This window comes from Parambassis ranga, chromosome 13 (genome assembly GCF_900634625.1).
Source record: "Parambassis ranga chromosome 13, fParRan2.1, whole genome shotgun sequence".
Taxonomy (NCBI): domain Eukaryota; kingdom Metazoa; phylum Chordata; class Actinopteri; family Ambassidae; genus Parambassis; species Parambassis ranga.
This window is the reverse complement of record NC_041033.1, coordinates 3,546,021-3,568,950: the sequence shown is the minus strand read 5'-3', so window position 1 is coordinate 3,568,950 and position 22,930 is coordinate 3,546,021. Positions and strand designations below refer to the sequence as shown.

At 41.5% G+C, this 22,930-nt stretch overlaps 1 protein-coding gene across 3 annotated transcripts in view; it reads right to left on the bottom strand.

Annotated features, from left to right (window-relative positions):
* LOC114444352 (unconventional myosin-Ic-like) overlaps positions 1 to 22,930 on the bottom strand; it is a 45,003-nt gene that overhangs the window by 19,398 nt on the left and 2,675 nt on the right. The window contains exon 1 of one of the 3 annotated variants that reach the window (XM_028418826.1): positions 21,999 to 22,330. The exons of 1 other annotated variant lie outside the window; for it this stretch is intronic. Coding sequence is in view for 1 of the 2 variants with exons in the window: in XM_028418825.1 (XP_028274626.1) it covers positions 5,222 to 5,239 (18 nt within the window). In the remaining variant the exon portion in view is untranslated. Of the gene's footprint in view, positions 1 to 5,221; positions 5,391 to 21,998; positions 22,331 to 22,930 lie in introns of those variants that run through there. One more of the 3 variants, XM_028418825.1, reaches the window with a different exon arrangement.

The window sequence follows — 22,930 nt, the reverse complement described above, 5'->3', positions numbered from 1 at the left end:
AGAGGCCAGCTGCCCGACAGGGCTACGGTTTTGACACAAGTACACACTCAAAAGTCCAGACTAACAACACTAAAATCAGGACATATACATTCAGTGTCAATACTGATAAAAGCTGACCAATCTGTTTTCACAAATGGGCTTGTCTGTCTTTGTTGCAGTCATTTCTCTGTGACATTACATCTGACAGCTTGGTAAAGGCAGACACAGCAAGAACAATTTTTTTCCAAAAAAAGTTTTCAACACCCAAAGCCGCAGCACAAAAGAGACACACGTTTTATTCTTGCCTTTTAGCAAATAGCTGTCACTAATGAGGTCAAATGGCTACGGCCTGCCTAAGAAGCTGCTCATTTAAAATGGCCAAAGACAGACCTTGACTGACTTCATGTTTTATAAATGTGAAAGGGTTAATGCCCTGGTGTTTACTGTCGAACACAATGTGATTGGTCCATTGTGATTAACTGTTGCATTACTGATTCAAAGTGCAAGATATTGTTTCGTATCCGCTCTGTATATTAAAACACTTGCAATCCAAGTTTGTATGTCAAAAGTCAAAAGTCATCTCCTTTCCAAACCATGTGACCTCTGGGTATTTCTATTTATTAATATAAGCATGTGTGCACGTGTGACTTTGTATGTGTGGTAATTCTATCCCATATATCCCCGGCTCTCCCACCCCTCAGCTCTCCCTGGACACCATGAGCTCTGGTGACCTATTGTTTCACACATGGCTTTGGAAAGCAAAGAAACTACAGCTGTCTGTGTGTGTGTGTGTGTGTGTGTGTGTGTGTGTGTGTGTGTGTGTGTGTGTGTGTGTGTGTGTGGATCATGAGAACAAAGTGTGTTAACAATCATTGCTGAGACATTATTTTTCTGTAGCACCTCTACTTGTGGCATTTTGACCTCTTTATCGTCAAGTGATGAAGATTTTCTGTATTTTTTATCCATCCCTGCTGAAGCTGTAAAATATATTTTCATAATGAAAATACACTGCTGTTGCTGCAGCTGGTAACATATGACTTCCTGCCTAGCAGATGATTTTTCCTGGGAAAGACTGCAGACAGCGGGTGTTCAGACCAAAAGTTAAAGAATTCATCTTTGGGGAATACAAAATATCACTGTTAGGGGCTGCAAAACTGACATTCATGTGCTTTGAGGTGTTACAGTTTATCACAATACCATCCAAATATTATGGCGCCTGGGAGGAAAGAAACCAGAGGCTCATTTCCTCACCTCTCCCCTCCTCTTCCTCCTCTATACATTCTCATCTCTCATTCACTTTCGCTCCTTGTTTCAGTCTCTTGCCCTCTCTCTCTCCATTACTTCATTGTTTCCCAAAGCTTCTTTCACTGTTTGGCTTTCCTGCGGGTAATGCCACACACCGGACCTCCACCCGGTCTCAGGAACACACAAAGTATGTGCCCAGTCCCGGGTTCCTACATGTCGTCATGTTTTCCAAATCCTGTGCAGCAAACAAGGCAGCTTGGAGCCAGGTTAGCTGAGGAGACCTGAAGAGGTACAGCTCTCTGCTAAGGCAGGGTGGAGACAGCCACAATGACCAGTCCCTCCACTGCACACAAACACCTACAGGACTGAATGTGGTATTTATATCATGCACAAGATCCTCTGACCCTTTCATCATGTACCACCTGCAAGAGCGTATCTTGGTACAAGGATTGATCTATATGTCTGCTTTGGTATGTCTGGTATGAGGTGGAAAGCCTAAGGCCAATTCTTCTGTCCATTTTTCATTGAATTGTCTGTTTCCACTGTCAACCTCTGCACATTTGCTGTCCTCCCCTGTCTTTAGGAGACAAATCCAGTATCAGCAGCCATGAACAGGTCACAGACATGCATGCATTTACAGAAATCACATGCCACTGCTTCAAAACACTGCACATGGGCGATGCCAGTCATCCTCTGCACGCTGTCAGCAGCGCTCAGAGAAGCCTGGACAGTCACAGGCTGCTCCTCCCCAAGAGCAGGACCAACCGACTTCTTTGTCCCCAGATCCATCAAACTCTACAACTCTGATTTTGGCCGGAGGGGGAGAAAGAGGAAGGAGTACAGCACGCCTGATACAACACACGTGCAATAATGTATTATTATAAAGTGTAATAACTTGTGCAATATCCCTGTGTATCAATAACTATGCTGGTGTGCAATGTTTGTATATAATTCATCTTTTATTTGTACTGTACATATTCCATTACCATCTATGCTGGTGTGCAATGTTTGTAAATAATTCCTCTTATCTTTTATTTCACTGATATGTTCTATTTTATTCTATTTAACTCTTGCTCTGACTGTTGGTGTTGTATTGCTGCTGGTACCCGAATTTCCCTGAGGGGCCTTCCCAAAGGGATTAATAAAGTATATTCTATTCTATTCTACACATCACTGATGCTTGATGACATGCTATAGCCAGAGGAAATTGGCTCTAGCTGTGTGTCACTGCTGTAGACTTAAAACAAACCTGATGTGGCTGGTTTGTTAGTGTGGTTCATTTAAACAAGTAAGAATGCTTCTGCTAAAATGGAAAAACTCAGAATGAACAAAAAGGCATGTGTCACAAATGCAACCTTAAAAATCATGTGAGTTGACAAAGAGGCAAGAGCACTAACAAAGTAAAATAGAAAAAGCATAGAGCACTGGACGTACTGTAATGTCCAATTATGAAGTGAGCTTATCCATGTACATTTGACTTTTGTTTTGCATGTTCTGGTTTACAAGTGTGAACATGTCCTTCACATTCCGTCATTATTCTACAATATACAATATATGACCCTTGTTTTGTTTTGTTTACATGCTTTTTCATATTGTATATCAGGGGATCTCTATTCAAGTAAAGAGATCTTGCCATACATCTAATGTCAGCAGTTTTTACTACAGAGTGGTACAGACACTATTTTAATTATGTTTCTTATTCCTTCACTGCCTCTGTCTTCTATCAAATGACAGATTGAACAGGCGACCACATACAAGAGAAGCAGAGAAAGGGAGTGAAAGCAGAGGGATTTGATCATCCAGCCAGCTTGTGAACAATAGCAGCTCTCTCCTTGACCTTTACATCGCCCTGGGCATGCTCACAGAGCTCAGATGTCACACTGTTTATGTAAACCTCATCTAACCCACTGCTTTCAATGCACCATACAGCTCACAGGATGAAAGCATGGATGGATAATGAAGAGAACTTTAAGACACTAGTACTGCTGACACCAATGATCATGTGTTGGTCCATGACATGTAAAAACAATCTCTTCCATATTTATAAATGTACACAGTAGAAGAGTAGTAGGCCCTTGTGTACTGTGTCATTCCCAGACTAGTTGGAATTCAACGTTCCAGTATCAAATCAGTACAAAGGGAACACTTAAACCAACTGGAGTTCAAATATTTGCCTATGTAAATGATTCAGGTTAAATATGCAAAAACAGAAAAGTGCAGCAAGTAAAGAAAAAAAACATTTTCTACTGGCTGCTGTTTCATGTGATTTGTAAAAGTTCTGTAATGACAACCAAATGAGTGAGTGAGGTGTGTGGTTGTTAGCAAGTTAGCTACTCGCAGAATGTTTTGCCCCATTTTGTTTTTCTCCATTTTTCCACAATGAATCAGTCACCTGGCACGGCATCCTCTTCCCCTCTTCCCCCATCTGCTCTGCACTAGCTGGTAAAAACAAAGGGACATGCAGTGAAGATGTATTTCTGAGACGTGAAAGTGAAAATATAGTAAGGCCAAAATAATGCCCGCTGCAACATCAACAGCCAGCCATGCATGAGATGATGCTGTTCTGCTGGTTTTGTTGGGATTACATGACACAAGTCAACCACAGGCTCTATTAAACAAGTTTGACTTTCAGCATGATTTGGTAGATTGATAGAATACATATACACACATGTTTGTTCAGGTGAAAGTGAAAACATCCAACCTTATTGACATGTTTATTATTACTGCCATGGCAACACCCCTACAGGCTTAGCAAGCAGCATGTTTATTTCAGTCTAAAGAGATAGTGAGGGAGCTGTGTAAGGTTGTCAGACAGGTGAGGCAAGTTTACTGAAACTCCTGCAGACATGTGGGCCAAATCAACCCAACCTGTGGGATGTGGGAGTGCTCCATACATCATGTCTGGTCACTCCTTCATTAAGGACCCACCAAAACCCCTAAGAAGGTTACTACTTTCCTGCATTCCTATTAGCTCCATGTGCAGCTCTTTAGCTCTGCTAAAAGGTCAAAGTACACAGCAGAAGCGTATAAAACTACTGATAACACTGAAAACATCTTATACATGCAGTCCTGTATCATTATTTAGGAGCTATTTAACTTACCCGACTCCAGTGATACTCCATGGAAAAATAGGTTTCAAGTCATTAGGTGTATTCCAGGTATAACAAACTATGTTACCTGTACTTGTCAAAGTTTATTGTTACTACAACATAACAAAACGTAGATGTGACTAGCAGAAGAGAGTGAGGCGAGCCCAGCATAAACTATCCAGTGAAATGCAGTCAGATGCCCTGCAGGCAACAATGACAACTGTGGCAGGAATCTCTCATTGCATTGTACCTTCCTGGTAAATGTGTCAGAGTGTGACAAGCAGAGAGCTTGTGAAATCGGTCAAACAATTCTGGATACAAGTCGGTTCCAACTTTTTTTAATCATGAGTAAAATACCAGAAATTTTAAAACTCACACATCCTTACTCTAGATTTCAGTGAAAGCCAAAGAATGCTACATGGCCACACAACACCACTATGTGATTGCCTCGCCCTGAGGCAGTGCACCCACCCACACACACACACTTACACAGGGATGAGGGCACACCTTTTCAGATATCAAATAGATCTAACATTAGCATGACAAATACAGAGATGATGTGTGAGGATGCTATCATCAAGGTGGAGACAGATTAAAAAAACAAGACAAGAGAGCCTGCAGGGTTTCCCTTTCACCTGCGTCTCTCCTCACCTGTGTCCTTGAAGTTCAGGAGCACACTGTCAAGGTTGTTCTACAATTAAATCCCACTGTATTACCAACACAACTTCTAAAAACCTCCCTCTACCACTCCTATACACTCCACCTTCAACTTCAAAACTTAATCCATCTTACCTTTCAGTGCATGTCCGAACCTGACAGGTTAACACTAAGCCATAAAAGGTGATTCCTGATTTCTCTGAGTTTTAAAGCATTTTTTCCTGCTAAACACACACATATCTGGATCTTACCAAAGGTCTGTACTTCATGGCTCCTGCCCTGCTCTCGAGTGATTTGTGGACAGGGGTTTTGCGTTTCCCACCACTTAGATAGTCCCGCTATAAGAATGTGGCCTCCAGCGCCGTGCCACGACCACTATTTAGCCGAGAGTTTGTTTTTAGAAGCTCTCCCCTCCGTCCTGAGAGCCAGCTGCCATAGCTTCTCCTCTTACTGCTGCTTACACACCTCACTCTCAGTCGCTCCCTTCGTTCACCCACTTTTCTTCTCCCTCCCTTCAGAGGAAATAGTCCCTGTGTTGGGTGACAGACAACCCCCTCCTCTTTTCTCCCTCTCTCACTGTTTTTCCCCCTTATTGGCTTCACCTCAATCTGATACTAATGCACTAAAAACATGCTTCTTTCTCTGACTTTATAAAATAAGGAAAGACGGTCATTATACATCCGCCACCATTTGCACACAAACATACCTGGTCCTAACAACACTTGAAGAGAAAAAAGAATAAGAAAGGAAAACTGTGTCCTGATGCCAAAGAGTGTGTGTGTATGCACCCAAGGGTGATAGTGTGAGGAAGAAAAACATCGAAGCGCAGCAAATCAAGTCAAATATAATCAACTATTTAAGTCTGAATTTCCTTTTCCTTCCCTCCTGCCTTTTTTCTCTTCCTCCACTATGAGATTTACAAGCTGCAACCAGGCGAGCAGACACACTGTCATAAACACAGCTCAGGATGCTCAGCACATTTAGCTGAAACTCATACACACCCACACGAACATGTATACATGATAAACACATGCATGGACAAGGAATCATTGGCCTAATATCATTACAGGGGAGGGTCACTACTCCAGACCAGTGCTACACACACACACACACACACACACTGCAGATCAAAGGCCTCAGCAGTCTAATGCATCTGCTTGTTAACACTAATAACAACTGACATCTTACAGGCAATGGGCGTGTGTTGCTGAGAACAAAGCGGAAGATAAGTTTCCACTACACTTGCTGGGCTAATATGCAGACATTAACAAGAACTAGTTGGAAGCTCGATGGTGACCTGACTCCTGGAATCACTTGTTAGTCTTGTTAACAGTTATATAGTAGGCTTGGTGGCTCCTTTTACTTAGATGACAAGTCTAAAGGTAAACAACTGTATATCCAAGGCTATTCATGATGACAAGATCTGTTATGATTCTTGGCCCGACGTGGTGATTATTTGGGGTTATTAATGGTAAAACCTTTTTATTATTATTATTTTAAATAATTACACAGGGGTTTGGTGTTTACCCGTCTTCATGCTAAGCATCTCCTGTGAAATTACTTTTTTTTTTTAAATAAATAATAATAGTCAGTAACTGGCAAAAACATGCATTCTTTTTATTGGAAGAGGCTACAAGGTGCAGCTTCAAAGAGCAGAGTAGCAGCGGGAAAGCCAGATTTTATAGGCCTCATTAGGATGACTCGCTCCTTCCTGAGGATCTAAGAGAATACGTCCATAAATCCAAAGAATCAGTGCTTGCTGGTTTCTGTATTACAATCTCCAATTCTAACAAAGCTATCCATGCCTGCTACACACACCAAGCGTGACGTTAAAAGAAGAGAAGGGGCTGCTGGAAAAGTAGAGAGAAGTTAGACAAGAAGGGAAGGAGGAAAAAGTGAATGAGAGAATTAATAAGGCAGGTAGGAAGGAAATCTGAACTGCCTTCAAATCTCCATTTACCTAAGTCAGCTCTGAGGTACAACTTGGCCAAGGGCTTTCTATTCATGCTTCTAATTACTTTTCCCTCGAATCTCCTTAACACAGAAAAGAAAGATTCAAGGTTATTTCAGCTAGCACAAAGCTTCCTTTCAAAAACTGATCACCTGAAGGAAAAAAAAAAGAATGTTAATTTACGATCACCGCCCATAATGACTACAGTCGGATCACTCAAAGACAAGGAGTCCAACAACTTCTCTTATCATGGGACAATGTAGAAGAACACACAATAGAATGGAAGATGCTCTTTCTCTTCCACACTGCCCTCTACTGGTCACCTTCATGCAATTTATATAAAAAGAGCAGATTTTCACTTCAGGCAGGCATCAAAAACCTGGACATAACTCAATCTACCTGAATGCTCGGGGGAAACATAAGAAAACACACACATTTGTTGTGGTCCTAACAGTGTCTACGACACATTAAACTTTGCACAGCTTGTCTGATATCTCCTCTTTCACTCCTCTCTCTCTTTCTATCTCTTCATTGCCAGTATAATCAGAGCCCCTGCTGCAGGAATCTGTGTAATGTTTTCCAGACGTGCTCTCTCTCTATTTACCCCCACTTTCTGTGTATGTCTCTCTCTCTCTCAACACAGTGTGAGAACACCCTGGACAGACAGCAGCCATAGATAGAATCAAAGATAGTGGGTTAGAGCTGTTAAACAACATATCTCAATAGATTCAATCATTTATTCAAGTGTGCTAATGTCTGGCTGGGGCAGATTTTTGGCAGGGACTGTAAAGGTGTGCGCCTCAGTGTGTGTTTCTGCAGGCTCATGCTGAGGCTGCATATTTCTGCCGAGTTGGAGGGAGGAGGGGCTGTATCTGACCACCAGTATCTTGCTCAGTTGTCAGACTTTAACCCCTTAACATCCACCTTTTAGACACACTGTCTACTACACTGCACTTAAAGGAGTGAAGATTCCCGGTCAAGTGAACATGACACAGACTAGAACAAGAACTAGAACAAGAGCACAACAGATGTATGGTTGTCAGCCTTAGTGTTCCACTGGCACCAGATATATACTGCCTCTTACTCCTACACACTATCAGAGGATACACTACAACATATTCGGCCTCACTTTTATGACCCTGAATCTATAAATGATGTGTCGTAAATGCACAATGAGGGGTTATAAAGCCATGGAAACACTACAAACATTGTTTTATACCCATCACTTGACCATCATCGGTACTTTTCAAATACAGGCTCTGATGGTCGTAAGCTGGATCAAATATATTGTATTTATGACATACAGCCTGTGGTTATAGTCCAGGCCTTGTGTCACTGAAAGGTTAATGATTGCACTGTTTGTCAAACGCCTAATATCACACACAACACTGGAGGAGGAATGTAGATGCCATTGCCTTCTTTCAGGATAATACATGTGATCCTGATTCCGTGGGAAATCAGAAATGGGAACTTGACTTTCCCCCTCGAGCACCCTCTTCCCTCACTCCCTCTAGCTCCTCTGCTGCCCTCCCCTTAAATTCTTCTTTCCTCTCTCACTTCCTCTTCACCAAAGTTTGTTCAGAATTATCTTGGATATTTATAGACATTTTCCACTCTCCATGCATTGCCCGTGCAGTCCAAAAATATGTCTTGGGAACATGTCGTCATGTAACAACCTAGCACACTAATCAGTCATATTTATAAGGAGCTCATATGGAGCTGTACTGTACTGCGATCTGTAGTATGTGCAAAATTGTTCTCTCCTGCGTGCAGCTTTAGCCAGCCCGGCTGAAGACAGTGTAATGTTGTAATGTTGTGTAATCTTTCCTTTCTAACATTACCACATGACATCTTGTCTTGTGCTCATTCATTCATCAGTGGAGGGAAAATTACAACAAAATTAGCACAACTACTGCCAGATGTGACACCTACAGCAGTCGCTTCATGTTAATAAAAGAGAACTGGTGTGTGTGTGTGTGTGCTCCCAAGACTCATCACATCATCATCAATTAAATTAGGCCGATCTGTGATGTTGTGTCATGAGACATGCTTTCATGCACGTTCCTTATTTAACAAATGCAACGGCCACTTACTCATACGATGAACTGCAGACTTCATAAAATAAACAGTGAAGTGATATAAAGTTTCACCACTGTACCATAAAAAAAGAATGTAACTTTAGAGATTGAAACAAATTTTGTCTTGGACTCATCCCCAAGTAGAGGCTACTTGAGCAACTACAGTTTCTGGCACTTAATTACACAATATAAAATATGGTATAAAACAGTATATATAGCAATAAAATACATACAACATAACCTCAGGAATACACAAAAACAAATTGGAATGTAAATAAAATGTTCCTCATAATATAATTTTAGCAGGTAGCAGTAGAAGCATCTTCAAGGTTTGAACTGTTACATATATTTTAGCTTTACTACTACTGCTTTTGGGATGAGTTCTCTCGTGTCAGTGCTGCCTTGTCATGCTGAGCACACCCTCAGTCACAAGGTTGCACAGCTCATTTTCAGCCTATGCTGTAAAAGGTTTCATCACCCTCATGAATCCTAGGCATTGAGGATGTTGATATATAGGCTACAACATCAGCAGTGCCACTTGGGACCAGTTGTTGCTAAATAGTACCATAAACTAGAATCATCCTTGACGCCAGGAGATTAGCCCAGAATTGAACAGTAATGTAGCAGACAGCAAAAAACGTTCTGAAAACAGATCTCCGAAACACAAACATTCTCTGCAAAAATGTCCTCCACCAGACAGACTACAGTCAATTTGATGACCGCACCCTTCTCCATTACAGTGTACTCAAGAATCACTTTACATGACATATAAAACCTCCATCCCAACGGGCAGAATTATGCTATGGCTGGTGTTTAAACAAAACCATTATGTCTGCACTATTCAGCTGAGTTCTTAGTCGTGTTAATGAGCACACCTAAAGGGGGAACTTGAGGAACATTAGGGGAACCTACCAGAACCTTAGCATGTACATTTTTTATTGAAAGAAGTAAAGACTAAAGTAAGGTAAAGCTAAACATCACTCGTTACAAATGAACTTTAGGGTGATCCTTCATTCCCCTCCTTGCTACTCACTGACTGTTTCAGCGCAGACCTGGCTTTTTTCCGGACACTCCACAGGTTCTTTCATTACAGCAGAGCAGCTCTTGTAATTGGTTCTAATAGAAGTCATTACATGAATGTTTGGCCTTCCTCTGCTTGGGAGTACAATTGTCAGTGTGAGACAAAAACCAGAGGAGGATCAAACCCTAACTCAGTGGCTACAAATCATTGAATACAGAAAATCCTTTGAACCAATAAATGTCTGCTTTAAGTCGTTGTAAAGCTGTTAGCCCTCGTCCAAAACACATCAATAAAAATAAAATCTAGACATTAGCCAGACATGGCATTCCATCGCAGCTCCAGCCTTGTTCTTGCTCAATCTTTTCATACTCAGGTTCTTGAAAACTATCGACAATGGTGCATAATATACCAAGTTCTGCATTGACTTGACATTGACATGTCATTTTAAAGAAATACAGTGATAACGGGGAAGGTATTAGGGGATCCAGGAGTGGCAAAGGGCCGTAATGCGTAAAAAAAAGAGAGAAGAAGAAAAAAATGGCAGTGCAGCGTGGTTGTGATGTCAGAGTGAAAGAATGCAAGCCATGTGGGCGGCAAACAAGAGTCGAGAAGCAGAAACAACCGGGCAGAAAAGAGAAAGCAAATTATGATGAAAAAGAAGTATAAAAAAAAGAGGATGAACTGCAGGAAGCTGGTGACAGATGGTGAAAGTGACACAGTAAGGAGGAATTAAGATATTAAAGAGTGTGGGTGAGGGTGTGTGTTTACAGCTAGCGCTCTGTCAGCTTATGATGGCCCAGCACTATATTGACACAAGGGGGTTCCCACTCGAGCTGTTCCTCTTTCATTCTCCTCGCCGCCTACTTAAAGTGGGTTAAATGAATCACCACAGTGGGAATGTGTGAGTGTGGGTCCATATATACCACGCCATTGAAGGATGATGAGCAGATATGAGTCAAGTGACAAAAGAGCGGCTGGCTTGAGAATAATTTAATAAGGGAAAATGGGCTGCAGCTATTTTTTTCGGTTCACACACACACACCAAATATGGAGACACTCCCTGTCCTTCACACACACCCACTTTTCCACTGTGGCAGCTCTTTGGTCATGCAGGCATTTCCTCAAGTGTCTAGCGTCCTCCGTGAAGACAGAGGAGGAAGGCTCTGTGTCCAAGTAATCCGCTTCAAGAAGATGCCAGTCCCTCTTCAACTGGGTTGTCAGACAGATGATAACCTCTGGCTCCAGCTATAAAGCACTGCTCTAAATTAACCTGCTATTTTGAGCTTGGGACTTTTATTGTTGGTGCTGATGTTATCCTGGCACTGTGTGAGGTCAACAGGTTTGTTGCTTAAAGGGGAATCTGCCTACAGAAATGGCCTCCATCCATACTGTAAGATATTCTATTTAAAAGGGAGCATTTTGATCAGTCATGGGCTAAAGATGGCTCAGCTTGCTGCTCCAGTTAAAGAGTCCTGGGATTGTGCACAACAGCTCACTGTCACTGTTTACTGGCGTGAAAAGAATCGAGGCATAGTTACAGTACGTGCTTTCCCAACACGACTAGTCAGGGTTTCTGCTGTGTGTTCTGTACTTTATACAGTGACCATTCTGGACAATATCTCAGGCTTTTTAAGAAAAACTATTAACTCCTAACAGTCCAAATCAAGTACAATGCAACCAGTGTTAGCGCACCACTAAATGTCAATTACAGCGGTCACACTTCATAAAGATTGTAATTCAATTCCTTACATACATTATTGGAGGTTTAGTTAAGAATATTTAAATTTATATGCCTTCATTATGTGTCTGATTTCTAATCAGGCACACGGGAACTTCCAAGTAGTGTCTGGGGTTTTTTCACTCCTTACATTTTTAGTTAGTGTGAACTTGTTTTTCACTGCAATAAAAAGTCCAGCACGATGATGGCTAGAAGCAGAGATGACCTTCTTTGTGAATGTGTGCTGATAAAAAACATCAACATATATGCATAGCATATATACATATATTTTCACATTCAAACAAGGGTTGCTAGTCTGTGAAATATAAGGGTTTTCACATCCTTTAGATGTATCTATTTGCATTTTTACAACCTCAATTACTCTATAATCCACATCAACTGTAGTAAACCTGCAGATTCTTGCTGAGTTGTTGTGAGTCATTCAAGGCTTACACGTTGCAATAAGGAGTGTTTGAGCTTACAGGCTATTATTGGGTGATTTTGATTAGGAAACATTATTGTGTATGAACTTACATTAGGTTTAAATGTCCATTGAGATCCCACATTGCTAGTGATGCATTGAGGGACCATTGGTTCACAGAGATCAATAAGTCTTTGTGTTTTTATGAACCATTGTATGCATTTAAAATCTGTGGTTTAGGATAGAATCTGTTATTTTTAATACACCCTATTTACAGTATTCAAACATATTTAACTCTAGAACCTAAAACAGATGAATACTTTCCGGTTACTCTACAGTACAGTGAAAGCACAGCGGACTTTAAATATCTATGATAAAGAACTAAAGGGAAGCGGTGGGATAATTACTGTAACCCAAGTCTGAAGCATAAACACACCCTGTGCACAAAGTGAGGACTGACAGCACACAACTGGTCCCTCTACAGGTATAGAAGCTGAATAAATGCAGAAGGAGACGCGTTACTCTCCTACAATCAACAGGCCATTCCAACAACAACAGGGCAGGTAGTAACTTGCTGGGAAGGAACTCAAAATATAAGAACATTCTGCCTCCACAACCCCCGTTCCTTATTCACTCTACTCGGTCTCTTTCTATACAATTCTCCAATCAACCTTTTTTCTATTCTCTCTTATCTACTGTCTCCCATAGATAGAGTGCTTCTTGGTATTATTTATACCCAACAGGCTTTATATGGAGAAGAGTTTTAGCAGCAGATTAGAACAATGCTGACTTGCGTCCCTGCAGTTTAGACTATAACACAGGTCAACCAAACAAACCAAGACAGACTTGAAAATATTTTTCTTAGTGTTTGGTGTGTTTTGTCTGTTTGCATGTGCTGTTTTAATTACCACTACGTTGAGCTCTTATGGATGCAGTACAGAAAACGACATCAAGTCAAAAATGTTTAGTCTTCATGAAGCAAATGAGGAAGTATTTCATCAAATTTGAGTGATTGCAAGAAAATTAAGCATATCAACATGTATTCAGTTCAGAGTATTTGTATAAAGTTATCACAGCTTGGACTACGTTGCTAAGTTTCCCAACAGTGAATTTCCTGTTTACTCAGAGCACTTCCTTTTTGCTGATTAGACATTAATAGCAGTTGAGTTGTGGGACACAACAGAGCCAGATGATTATTGCAAATAGAATGAATCCTGCCCTGTTTTCTATTTCATGTCGTGCCTGGTGGTGCATGTGATAAAGCACAGTTACTATATGTTGTAGCACTCCCATCAGCTGGCATTACCGCTAAACTTGCATGCACACAAACACGCAGGAGTCATTGAAGTGTTCAGCTGTCTGCGCACAGGAGTGGTAAATGGGGCAAGAGAACGAGAGCGCTGGGGAGAGGAAAAAAGTGACAGAGAAAGTTTTGAAAGTGTGACAGTCTGGATATATGTCTCCTCAGAGGCCACCGGTTTCTAATTAAGTGCTGCTGACATGCCAGCATGCACCTATCATTAAACAAGACAAATGACTGGCAATTTATGTGCAAACAATTTGAACTCTCCAAGAGTGATCTCTGGAGACAGTAACTTAACACAGACCCCCTCTGAACACAAGAGGATAGCTCAGCAGTTTGGTCACCCTTAGTTCATTGCAACATCTCCAGAATCTTCTCCTCTGAGATTTATTACCAAGGGTTGGGCTGCTGAGCTACAAAACACACACACACACACAAGCACAGAGGTTCCTGGTGGTATACTAAGTCTTCCACGGACTACATTGATTTGTGATTTCAGCTACATCAAACTCTAATTTTTGGAGTTAGGAGCAACATGCACTCGTACCAGGGTGTTGCAGATCATTTGCTTACAGTCACTAGACAGCTACACAACCCTTGCGGAAAGTACACCATTCTTGCAGTTATCCCCATGATGATGAAACGTTACATAGCCAGACATGACTAGTGTCTCCTGAGACTGAGAGACAAACATAGAAACAGAGAGAGGCATTCTCTGAATGAGGGGGTGGGTGACCAGCAGCAAGTGGGAGACAATGACAACATGGTAAAGATGATGAGAGCCTCTATCACACAGTACCATACCACAGTACCATAAGCAGCAATGGTTTGTAAATGTATTTAATTTACTTGCAGTGATTCATGGGAAATGTCATCAGCAACTCTATATCCTTATTCATGTAAATATTATAAATGTGGAATCTTTGCCACTGATTTTAAAGAAGTTAAAAAAAAGTTGGAAAATAGTTATATGAATACATGAATATATAAGATTTTCATTTACATGCAGTCTAATATCCTAGGATTCTCCTCTATCACACCAGTGCCACACCCACAAAATCCACTGGAGGCACATTTAAGTGAGCAGTTGCTCCAACTGTAGTAGTAAATGTCATAGTTAAACTGGGTCGGGCTGTAGGAGTATGTGAGGGTTCACAACAGCTGTGATGAGGACAGAAATACTGAACATTAATTAGAAAACAACTATGAAATCCCTGTCGCCTGCTGGGTTTAAGCATGCAGCAACTACAGAGACATACATTGAAGCTATGGTAGTGCAATACCACTTAGGGTCACTGGGTGAGGCTCCAAAAATCTTCAGAGACTACATGTAAATAAGCACATTTTTCCATAAATCTGATTGGTGTGCTGGCATTTATTTTGAGAATAATCCCACAGATTAGAAGACAGTATGTCTGAGAAAGAGTTATGTTTTGTTGTATGACTGGTTTGACAGCTCGTCTGAAGTCATTCACTTTCATTCACTGTTTGGAAAATGTACGAGATAATATCTGGTGCACACGAGATACACATATTTTGCTGTATTTTTATTTATTTATTTTTTTTTGCAGATGTGCCTTTATGGGCTCCGTAGTTTTGTGTACCATTAAAACCAGGGCTGGTCATTTTAAAAAACTTAGTCTGGATCAGTGTTAAACAGCCTGAAAAAACAACCCCTACAGATCTGACATGGCTAAAAATGATAATTCCACTGAGCATTACACAGGAAACAAAAATGATAATGAAATGATAAACCACCAACAATACTACCACCAAAAAACTGAACTCTTTACAATGGAATGCATGACACTTGGTTTTATGATTTAACATTTTTATGACAATTTTACAGCCGAAGATACAGAGCAGCAGTGGATTTGATTGCAAACAGGTGAGTATTAACCACCTAAACTAAGGCCTAACTAATTTGGTGCAGAAAAAGGGAGTACAGGTGTGTAATGGCCTCTCTACACTGTGCGATTTTTATCAATCTCCACGAAAGATATCTCCACGATTCTCCTACGATGGTCATCTTTCGTCTGGGACAGCCCAAAATCGCACAGTGTAAACCGGCCATAAGAAAGAGCACAGGGGTTTCACACAGGCATACAAAAAAAGAATAAATATTGATCAGAAATCTTTGTTAGACATCAAAAACCAGACCACGCAACCATTTCAATCTATTTTGTTGTTTGCATTCATGCAGGTTCCAGAGACAGCTTTAGTATCAGACACTGCTTACAGTACTCAGGTACAGGTTTTCTTCACACCGCACATACAAGTTTCTTTTGCTTTTACATTGTAACTTTTTCAAATTTAACCTTCCCCGTCCGCTAATGCTTACTCTTGTTTTATATGACTCACTCCTTCTCTTTCTGTCCAGGCCCAAGGCCACACCTGCTTGTGCTGACATTATCAAAGCACCATGGAAAGACTCAGTTAAAGGTTAACGAAAAGGTACAGAGTGAGGAGGAAGTCTTCATAGCCCTAACCAAGGACGCTATGTTGTCAACAAGAGAGTCAAAGCAGTGGGAAATGTGCACATAAAGAGTTTCTTCCTGCTAACTCCCTGTTCCACAGAGAAAAATCTGCCTACATTGGTTGGTGTGCGAGCAATATACCAACACAGCAATAATTTAATCTGTTCTGCAAATACAGAGATATTTAATCATTAACACGTTTGTTCTTTCTCCACCTGTGACTTACTTTGTCAATGTGAACACATCTAGCTAAGATGAAAGATATCCAGCAAGCTAAAAATAGTCAAAAAAGGTTTATCTTAGTTTATGAGGGGGTTGAGTAGGAATGGCTAAGGAATTTATTTGGATTATTTCCACAGTCAGGAGCTCAGCCCTAGATGTTCCAGAGTCCTGAGACACACAGTGTGAACCCTGGTTTCAACAAGTACTGAGATTTGCCTTTGCTGATGTTATAGCAGCAAACACAGAGTTGGTGGGTGTGTCCCAGTGCTGACAGTACAGTTAGGAAGCAGCTGGAAAATCACAGGTACACAGGAGAAGAGTAGACACCATTACAAGTATGATTTACTGCCGCTGACGTCAGTTTGTGAGGACTTCAAATACACATAATGCATGATGACAACTTACAGGATGCATCCGGTGAACATAGACATTTTAGATTTAGATGCTAAAGTTCAGTTAAGTAAAGACATATTTCAAGGCATCCTAGGTCTATTTTGGAAAGGTTTACACAGTTCACCTTGCATTCTATGGGGATAATGTTCCTGCATGTTCCTGCTCCTCAGGCCACCTAGCATCAAAATGAGTGGGAGGCTTGGTGAAAATAGAATGACTAACATGGGGAAGTATTCCTATCCTCGTCTATTATTATACATGAATTACATGGAGTTAAGTGCTTTAATAATGTCCAAATGGTTTCTAGAAAAACTAAACAGCTGTGGTCTAATGTTCCAGTAAAATACCCCAAATATAACAATAGGATTAAACAACCTCGTTCAACCTAATGTCCTCAAAACAGACATACAACACACACAATCACCCACAGACTTCCTCTCCTTCTGGCCTGGCTCTTCAAGCTGAAGAGGTGCGGGAGCAGCTGAAATGGGATTATCAATTATCTGGTATCATTCAGGTTAATCTGAGCGTATGCAGGTAAGGGCATGTGTACAACAGCTTAAGGAGAGACTTAGTCAGCACTGTGGTAAGTAAACATGAATGAATCCTGTGCTTGTATCTCTGTCCCATTCCCTTGTTGCTAAGGCTCAGAAACTAATGGATGCCTGCAAAGTTACAAGCATTTAAATTCAAGTCACTTGAGGACATCCCAGTCCCACGTTTTCGTAAGCAGTCACACTGCATGTACAAAAATGGCAGTGAAGCTGGCGTGGACCTTGACTCATGTCCAGGGTGGTTTCTAGTCCCACAGCAGTCAAGGCTGTAATAGTGAGGAGAAGCAGGACGCAGTCACTCATAACATCCATTCCCAGCAGGGCGGGGCTCGCTGCACTGCTGGGCCAGCTTTGGGATGTGGGAAAACAGCTGCCCACAGCAGTGGGCTAAAACTAACCAGGCACACACACACTGTATACACACACACTATAAAACTGTGAGTCATCAACATACAGGTAACACTCAATTTTGACTCACTACCAAACACATGGCCTCATTACATCCATTCTGCCAGAGAGCGTTTCTCCACAATTTCTAACACTCCATCTGACACAAAGATGCACTAAGGTCCTTATGTCACAACATGTTGAGACTGCAAAGTGGTGCTGCAACAGGATAATGCTCACTACATTTAACACGATTAACCAAAAGAAACATATTCTTTGACTGGTATTGCATTATAATTTTACCACATCAAATGACTTTTCACCAGGAAAATCTTAACTAACTAGGTCACACTGGGGACACTAATCTGTTAGTCATCATCTATCACAAGCAAAATCAAACCAAACAAATCAACAAATCACCGAAGAGGAAATACAACAAATAAACTAATAAACTAAACAAGGCAATAAGTATTTTTGCAGGCTGTTGTCAACTCCCTCGGAGGATGCTAATTGGTACAACAAAGGCACATAGCTTAAAGCCTTGCAAGATGGGTTTGTGTGCATTTGTAATCTCACGAATCTCCTTTGACAATCCAGAGAGTAGGTAAACTCTAGCTAAGATGCCACTAGTAATTTCAACATCCACTGTCGTGAAAAAAAAAAAAACGCAAACAAATGACAAGTGCCTCTGCAGCAACCTTCTTTGGTTCTTTCTATTACTGTCAGGTGAAGCACCAAGTTTTAGCTGGTCAGTTCATGTTCATATTTGTAACTTTGTTTATATTCATGTTTAGGCACAAATGGACACTGCAACTAAACAAAGTTGACTTTTGAAGAGTTTTTAAATGCTGACAGGTTAAGACACAAGACATCCCATCATGTATCTGTGTCTCTCTGTCTCCAACTGCTTGTCTGGCAAAGGCAAAATCAATAGTCATTCCCCTCCAGTGTCTCTAACACATTCCCATTTTCATGTCTGACTCAATTTCCCACATACACAACCAGTAGTCATCATCTAAACAACCTCCCACGCATACCTCCACCATGACTAACTAACTTATTTTATTCAGTCAATTTAATTATCACTTGACCTGATCTCTGATTTATCTCATGTCTCCTTGCTCTAGTTTGCTAAAGGGGGGGTTCATGTATCATCTGTCTGCAGACACTTTTGTTTATATATCCACCTCTGCTGGAGATTTGTCATAACCACAGCTGAAAGGAAAACAGTATAATGCGTGTAATGAACTGCTGAGAGAATTAAGAGTGCTGTGATTTAAAAGCTCTAAAAAGCCATATACTGTTCAAATGTCACAATATTCTAGGAAGACATGAAGAGGAAAAGCTGATTAAATAACATTTTTTAAAACACAGTGAAAGCTTCAACCAATAAATTCAGTCTAATTCTAGTCATATATTCTACCTTTTATAACCTAGTCCTTTACAATGCAGCAACACATAATTAGACATCAAAGGTCTGACCCGAGAATCCGTACAAAGGCCGTGCATCCACTTTAAACTGCTGGTACATTAGGGCCTTATCAGCCTTTCTGCTGGATAAGACGTGTGATATCTAGGCGTAACGTTATCAGAATGTCCAAAGCCTGGGCTGCATCTGTCACAGATGCCAGGTTTTAAACTATGCAGATCAAGACACAGCAGTATGCTTTATGTCTGAACATGGAGCTATACAAGTTAAATGTCCCTGATATGGATCAAAAATCCACAACATAAAAAGGATAATAATCCATTTTTCTAGTGAGACAAGCATAACCTACCATAAAAATAAAAAAGTATGACTACAAGTATGGCCAAATAGAAACCTCTTTAACCAGTTCAGGAGGAGCCAGTTGCGTGACAAGGTCGTCTCATTGAGAATCCTTGCCAATGTTTTGCCCATTTCTGTCATTTGTGTTAAGTGTAAACTTCCTGTGGCCGTGCAATTTGCTGAAGTCCACAAAATTGATGTTATAAGGTCATGCGGAAATAAAGCCCCGCTGAGCATTTCCTAAAGTACAGTTTAAGTACACAAGTCTTCGTGAAGCGTGCATGACTGTCTTTCCTGTTGTAGGGGTGATGCTAGAGATCTGGCTAACAGAAAGGCAGTCAGGTGTGTCCTATGGGTTACGCCCAGGATCCACCTGACATGCAGCTGAGAGACTACATGCCCAAAAGAACCTTCAACCTGTCAACAGCATAGCCCACATCTGTTGAAGTTCTCAGAGAGCAGGGTACACCAAAGGTTTGTTTATATTCAAATCATTTGGTTTTAAGGGATCTTCTGGTATTTTACTGCAGGGCTTATGAGAAAAAAACCTTCTGCCATGAAGGAATCTACTAACTACCATGACAATGTGGAGAAAATTACAGCTGGTATTTGATCAGATAAAGAGTCAGAGAGCAAGCCACGACCAGTACACCAACATCTCGATGCTTGATGCTTGATCTGACATTATCTTCATTATCTAAAATAAAATAAACCCTACAGAGTGTATTTACATGAGCTTACAGGCAAAGTGAAAAAAAGCCAGAAAATGCCTAACCACCACGTAGAAGCAGGAACACATTTAGGGTAAAACCACAAACTTACCCAACACCCCATTCACCACAACTCTGTCAGGCCATGAAACAGAAATATCACAGTAAACCCAACCCATCAAGACTAAAAAAAATCCTGAAGCACAGGACTCAGGGAAAATATTGCCTACAAACATCTGCACCACATCAGTCCAATGGAAACTGCAGCTAAATCAGTATCACTACAGAGTACACAAGTGGGAGAACTGTTTTGGAAAGAAACGTATTGACAGCAGCACATTGATGTGTGCTTTGTGCCAAATGGAATAATGAAGCAGACCATGCATGAATATTCTGCAGTGTGCATTTTCTCTGAAGAAACAGAGGCTCCTAATTTAGATATTCAAAGCTCCAAAATCTCCTATAACAAGCTGTTTGAGTGTGCTAATACCTAACTCACTGCAGAGTGAGTTAGCAGCTGCAGGCAGCCACTGAGCCCTGGGGGGGTCCTGTCCTCCAGGTAACCTTGAAGCAACAGGTCAGCTGCTCTAAGCTGCTTGACCCCTTAGGACTATCCCGTCCATACTAGCTCACTTCTCCACACTTCTCTCTTCTGGTTTTTTTTGTCTACATGTGCAGTTTGCTAACATACAGCACAAGGCCATTCTGCCATTCTGCATTCCCTTCCTCACTGGGTGGGGAATCTGTGTCACTCATTATCAGGACGAAGGTCAGCAGACTGTAAACGCCAACTAGACAGAAGAGACAACTCCGAAGACCAGGATGAGAAACTGTCTCATGGCAGTCGCTTTGGTTATGACCAGAGTTCTCAGGCTTTACCATAAACCAGGTGCCCTTCTTTCTGTTTACAAACCACACACACATTAACAGGTGGACTGGCTTGTTTATGAAGCCTTCGTCAACTGCAGAGACACTTTCTCAGCCAGAGCCAGACAGCTGAAGTCCTGCCAGCTACTGGCAGTCTCACGGGGTGTTTCATAGTTCCAATAAGGGAAGGGATGAGGTCAGTTTAGTCACGTTTTCCCTTTGCAAATTAACATTTGCCTGCATTTTTACCATTGTGGGTAAACAATGTTTGATAAGTTTTATGTTGGCAACCATTCATTTACCTAAAAACAAGATAATCCTTCACTAGTCCCCACAAATTCTGTTATTATTAATAGTAAAAGTGATCCACTCCCTCCTCATGAGGAGACATAGTAACTTCACTATGCACTTTGTCCTCAGGTGTGATACGCTGTGAGGTTGACTATTTGTCTTAATCTGTCTGTCTGAGTCTATAAAAAGACAAACCCAGCCTGCAGGATTTGAGAGTTGTGGGCTCCAAGCCAAAGCGGTACGTGGCTAAAAGTTCACGGCACAGCCTTCAATGAATGGTGACATCCAGGCGCATCCAGCCCGGAGACAATGATCCACCGAACTTCATTCAAACACTCACCGAAGATTCTTTTCCTTTGCACTTGACTGCGATAATCCCATAAACATGTTCAGAAGAGATAGAAAAAAAACTGCACACAGCTATATGCTGCTAACTTGTTTGTAAATCAGAACATAAGCTAGGTTAGCTCCCGACTCCGCCACAAGTCAGTATGTTGACAGTAGAAACCCCTGCAAAACTGTCCAAGAGACAGAAATATATGACTCTAAACTATGCAGAAGTGGACAGCGGCTTCTGCTTCTGGCAAATGTGTGTGTGTGTATTTATATATTTTATATATTGCAGCGCCCGCGTTAAAACGCCGCATTTCTGAACGGCGTCCGGCTCACGGCTGTGTCCATACGGCGCACACGACTACTTTTAAACCCACGGATCACTAAAACAAACTATTAAAGTGTGTAAATGAAGCAGCTGTAACACAAACACACAGCAGCAGCCCTGTCAACACAGCTAACACGGAGAAAGTTCACGGTTAGCAAAGCTCCGGGTCAAACACGCGCAACTAACATGTGTCGAAATAAAACGTACCTTTAAAAACACGCAGCCGAGCTTGTGCCGCTCCTCTGTGGGACTGAGTTCTACCGTGCAGACGGCCCGGTGGTGGTTCCCTCCGATCCGCGTCTGTCAGCGGCTGCTCTGTCAGTGGGTAACGCCGCGCGAGTGCTGCTGACCCTCCCACCACCACCACTCCCACGGCCGCGAGCTTTCTCCCAGAGTCTGGCCGCAGGCTGCAGCAGGGCTTCACCTCCTCTGTCCGCACAGCACTGAGCTACATCTGTGGGTGTTATTACGACAGTGCGTGCAGTGATGATGTCGGGGCTCCGTGGGAGTGGTGGTGGTGATTTCCCCTTTCCTTCTCTCTCATTGAAGGAGGCAGCACAGCCCTGCAAGACCAGGAAGTTCACCCACAACCCATCCCACAGCTTCTGCACGAGCCAAGTGGGGTCACTGTTTTGTTTCCTATATATAACAAATAATAATAATAATATTGATTGACTTTGATAAGACACATATTCAGTGGCCTGTCTGTTAAATTCAAAAGCTTACAGCTTAAATCACTGTAAATGGAGTCAGCCCGCAGCTGATGGAGCAGACTGCTTCACCTGCGTGAAGCGGCTCTTAAGGCATCTTTCAGAGAGCTCGTGTGCCCTCTACTGTCAACACCGGCGCAACTGCACCTCCACACCAGCACTGCACAGCTCCTAAATGACACTCTCCATGACTCACACATTTGTTAAACTGAGTGTTTTTATGTATTTCTAATTTAAGAATATTTGTACATAAAAAATAATAACTGATTTTTTTTATTATTTTGATGACTTCTTCAGTAACAGATGTAAAAAGGTCAGATGTATCCTGGGATGTGTGTTTACATGTTAAAACTAAAGTGTTCATAAGTCCCATATGTGACCAGTATACATGTATGTAGCATGTTCAGCACTGCAGTCAGCCTTCCTCTG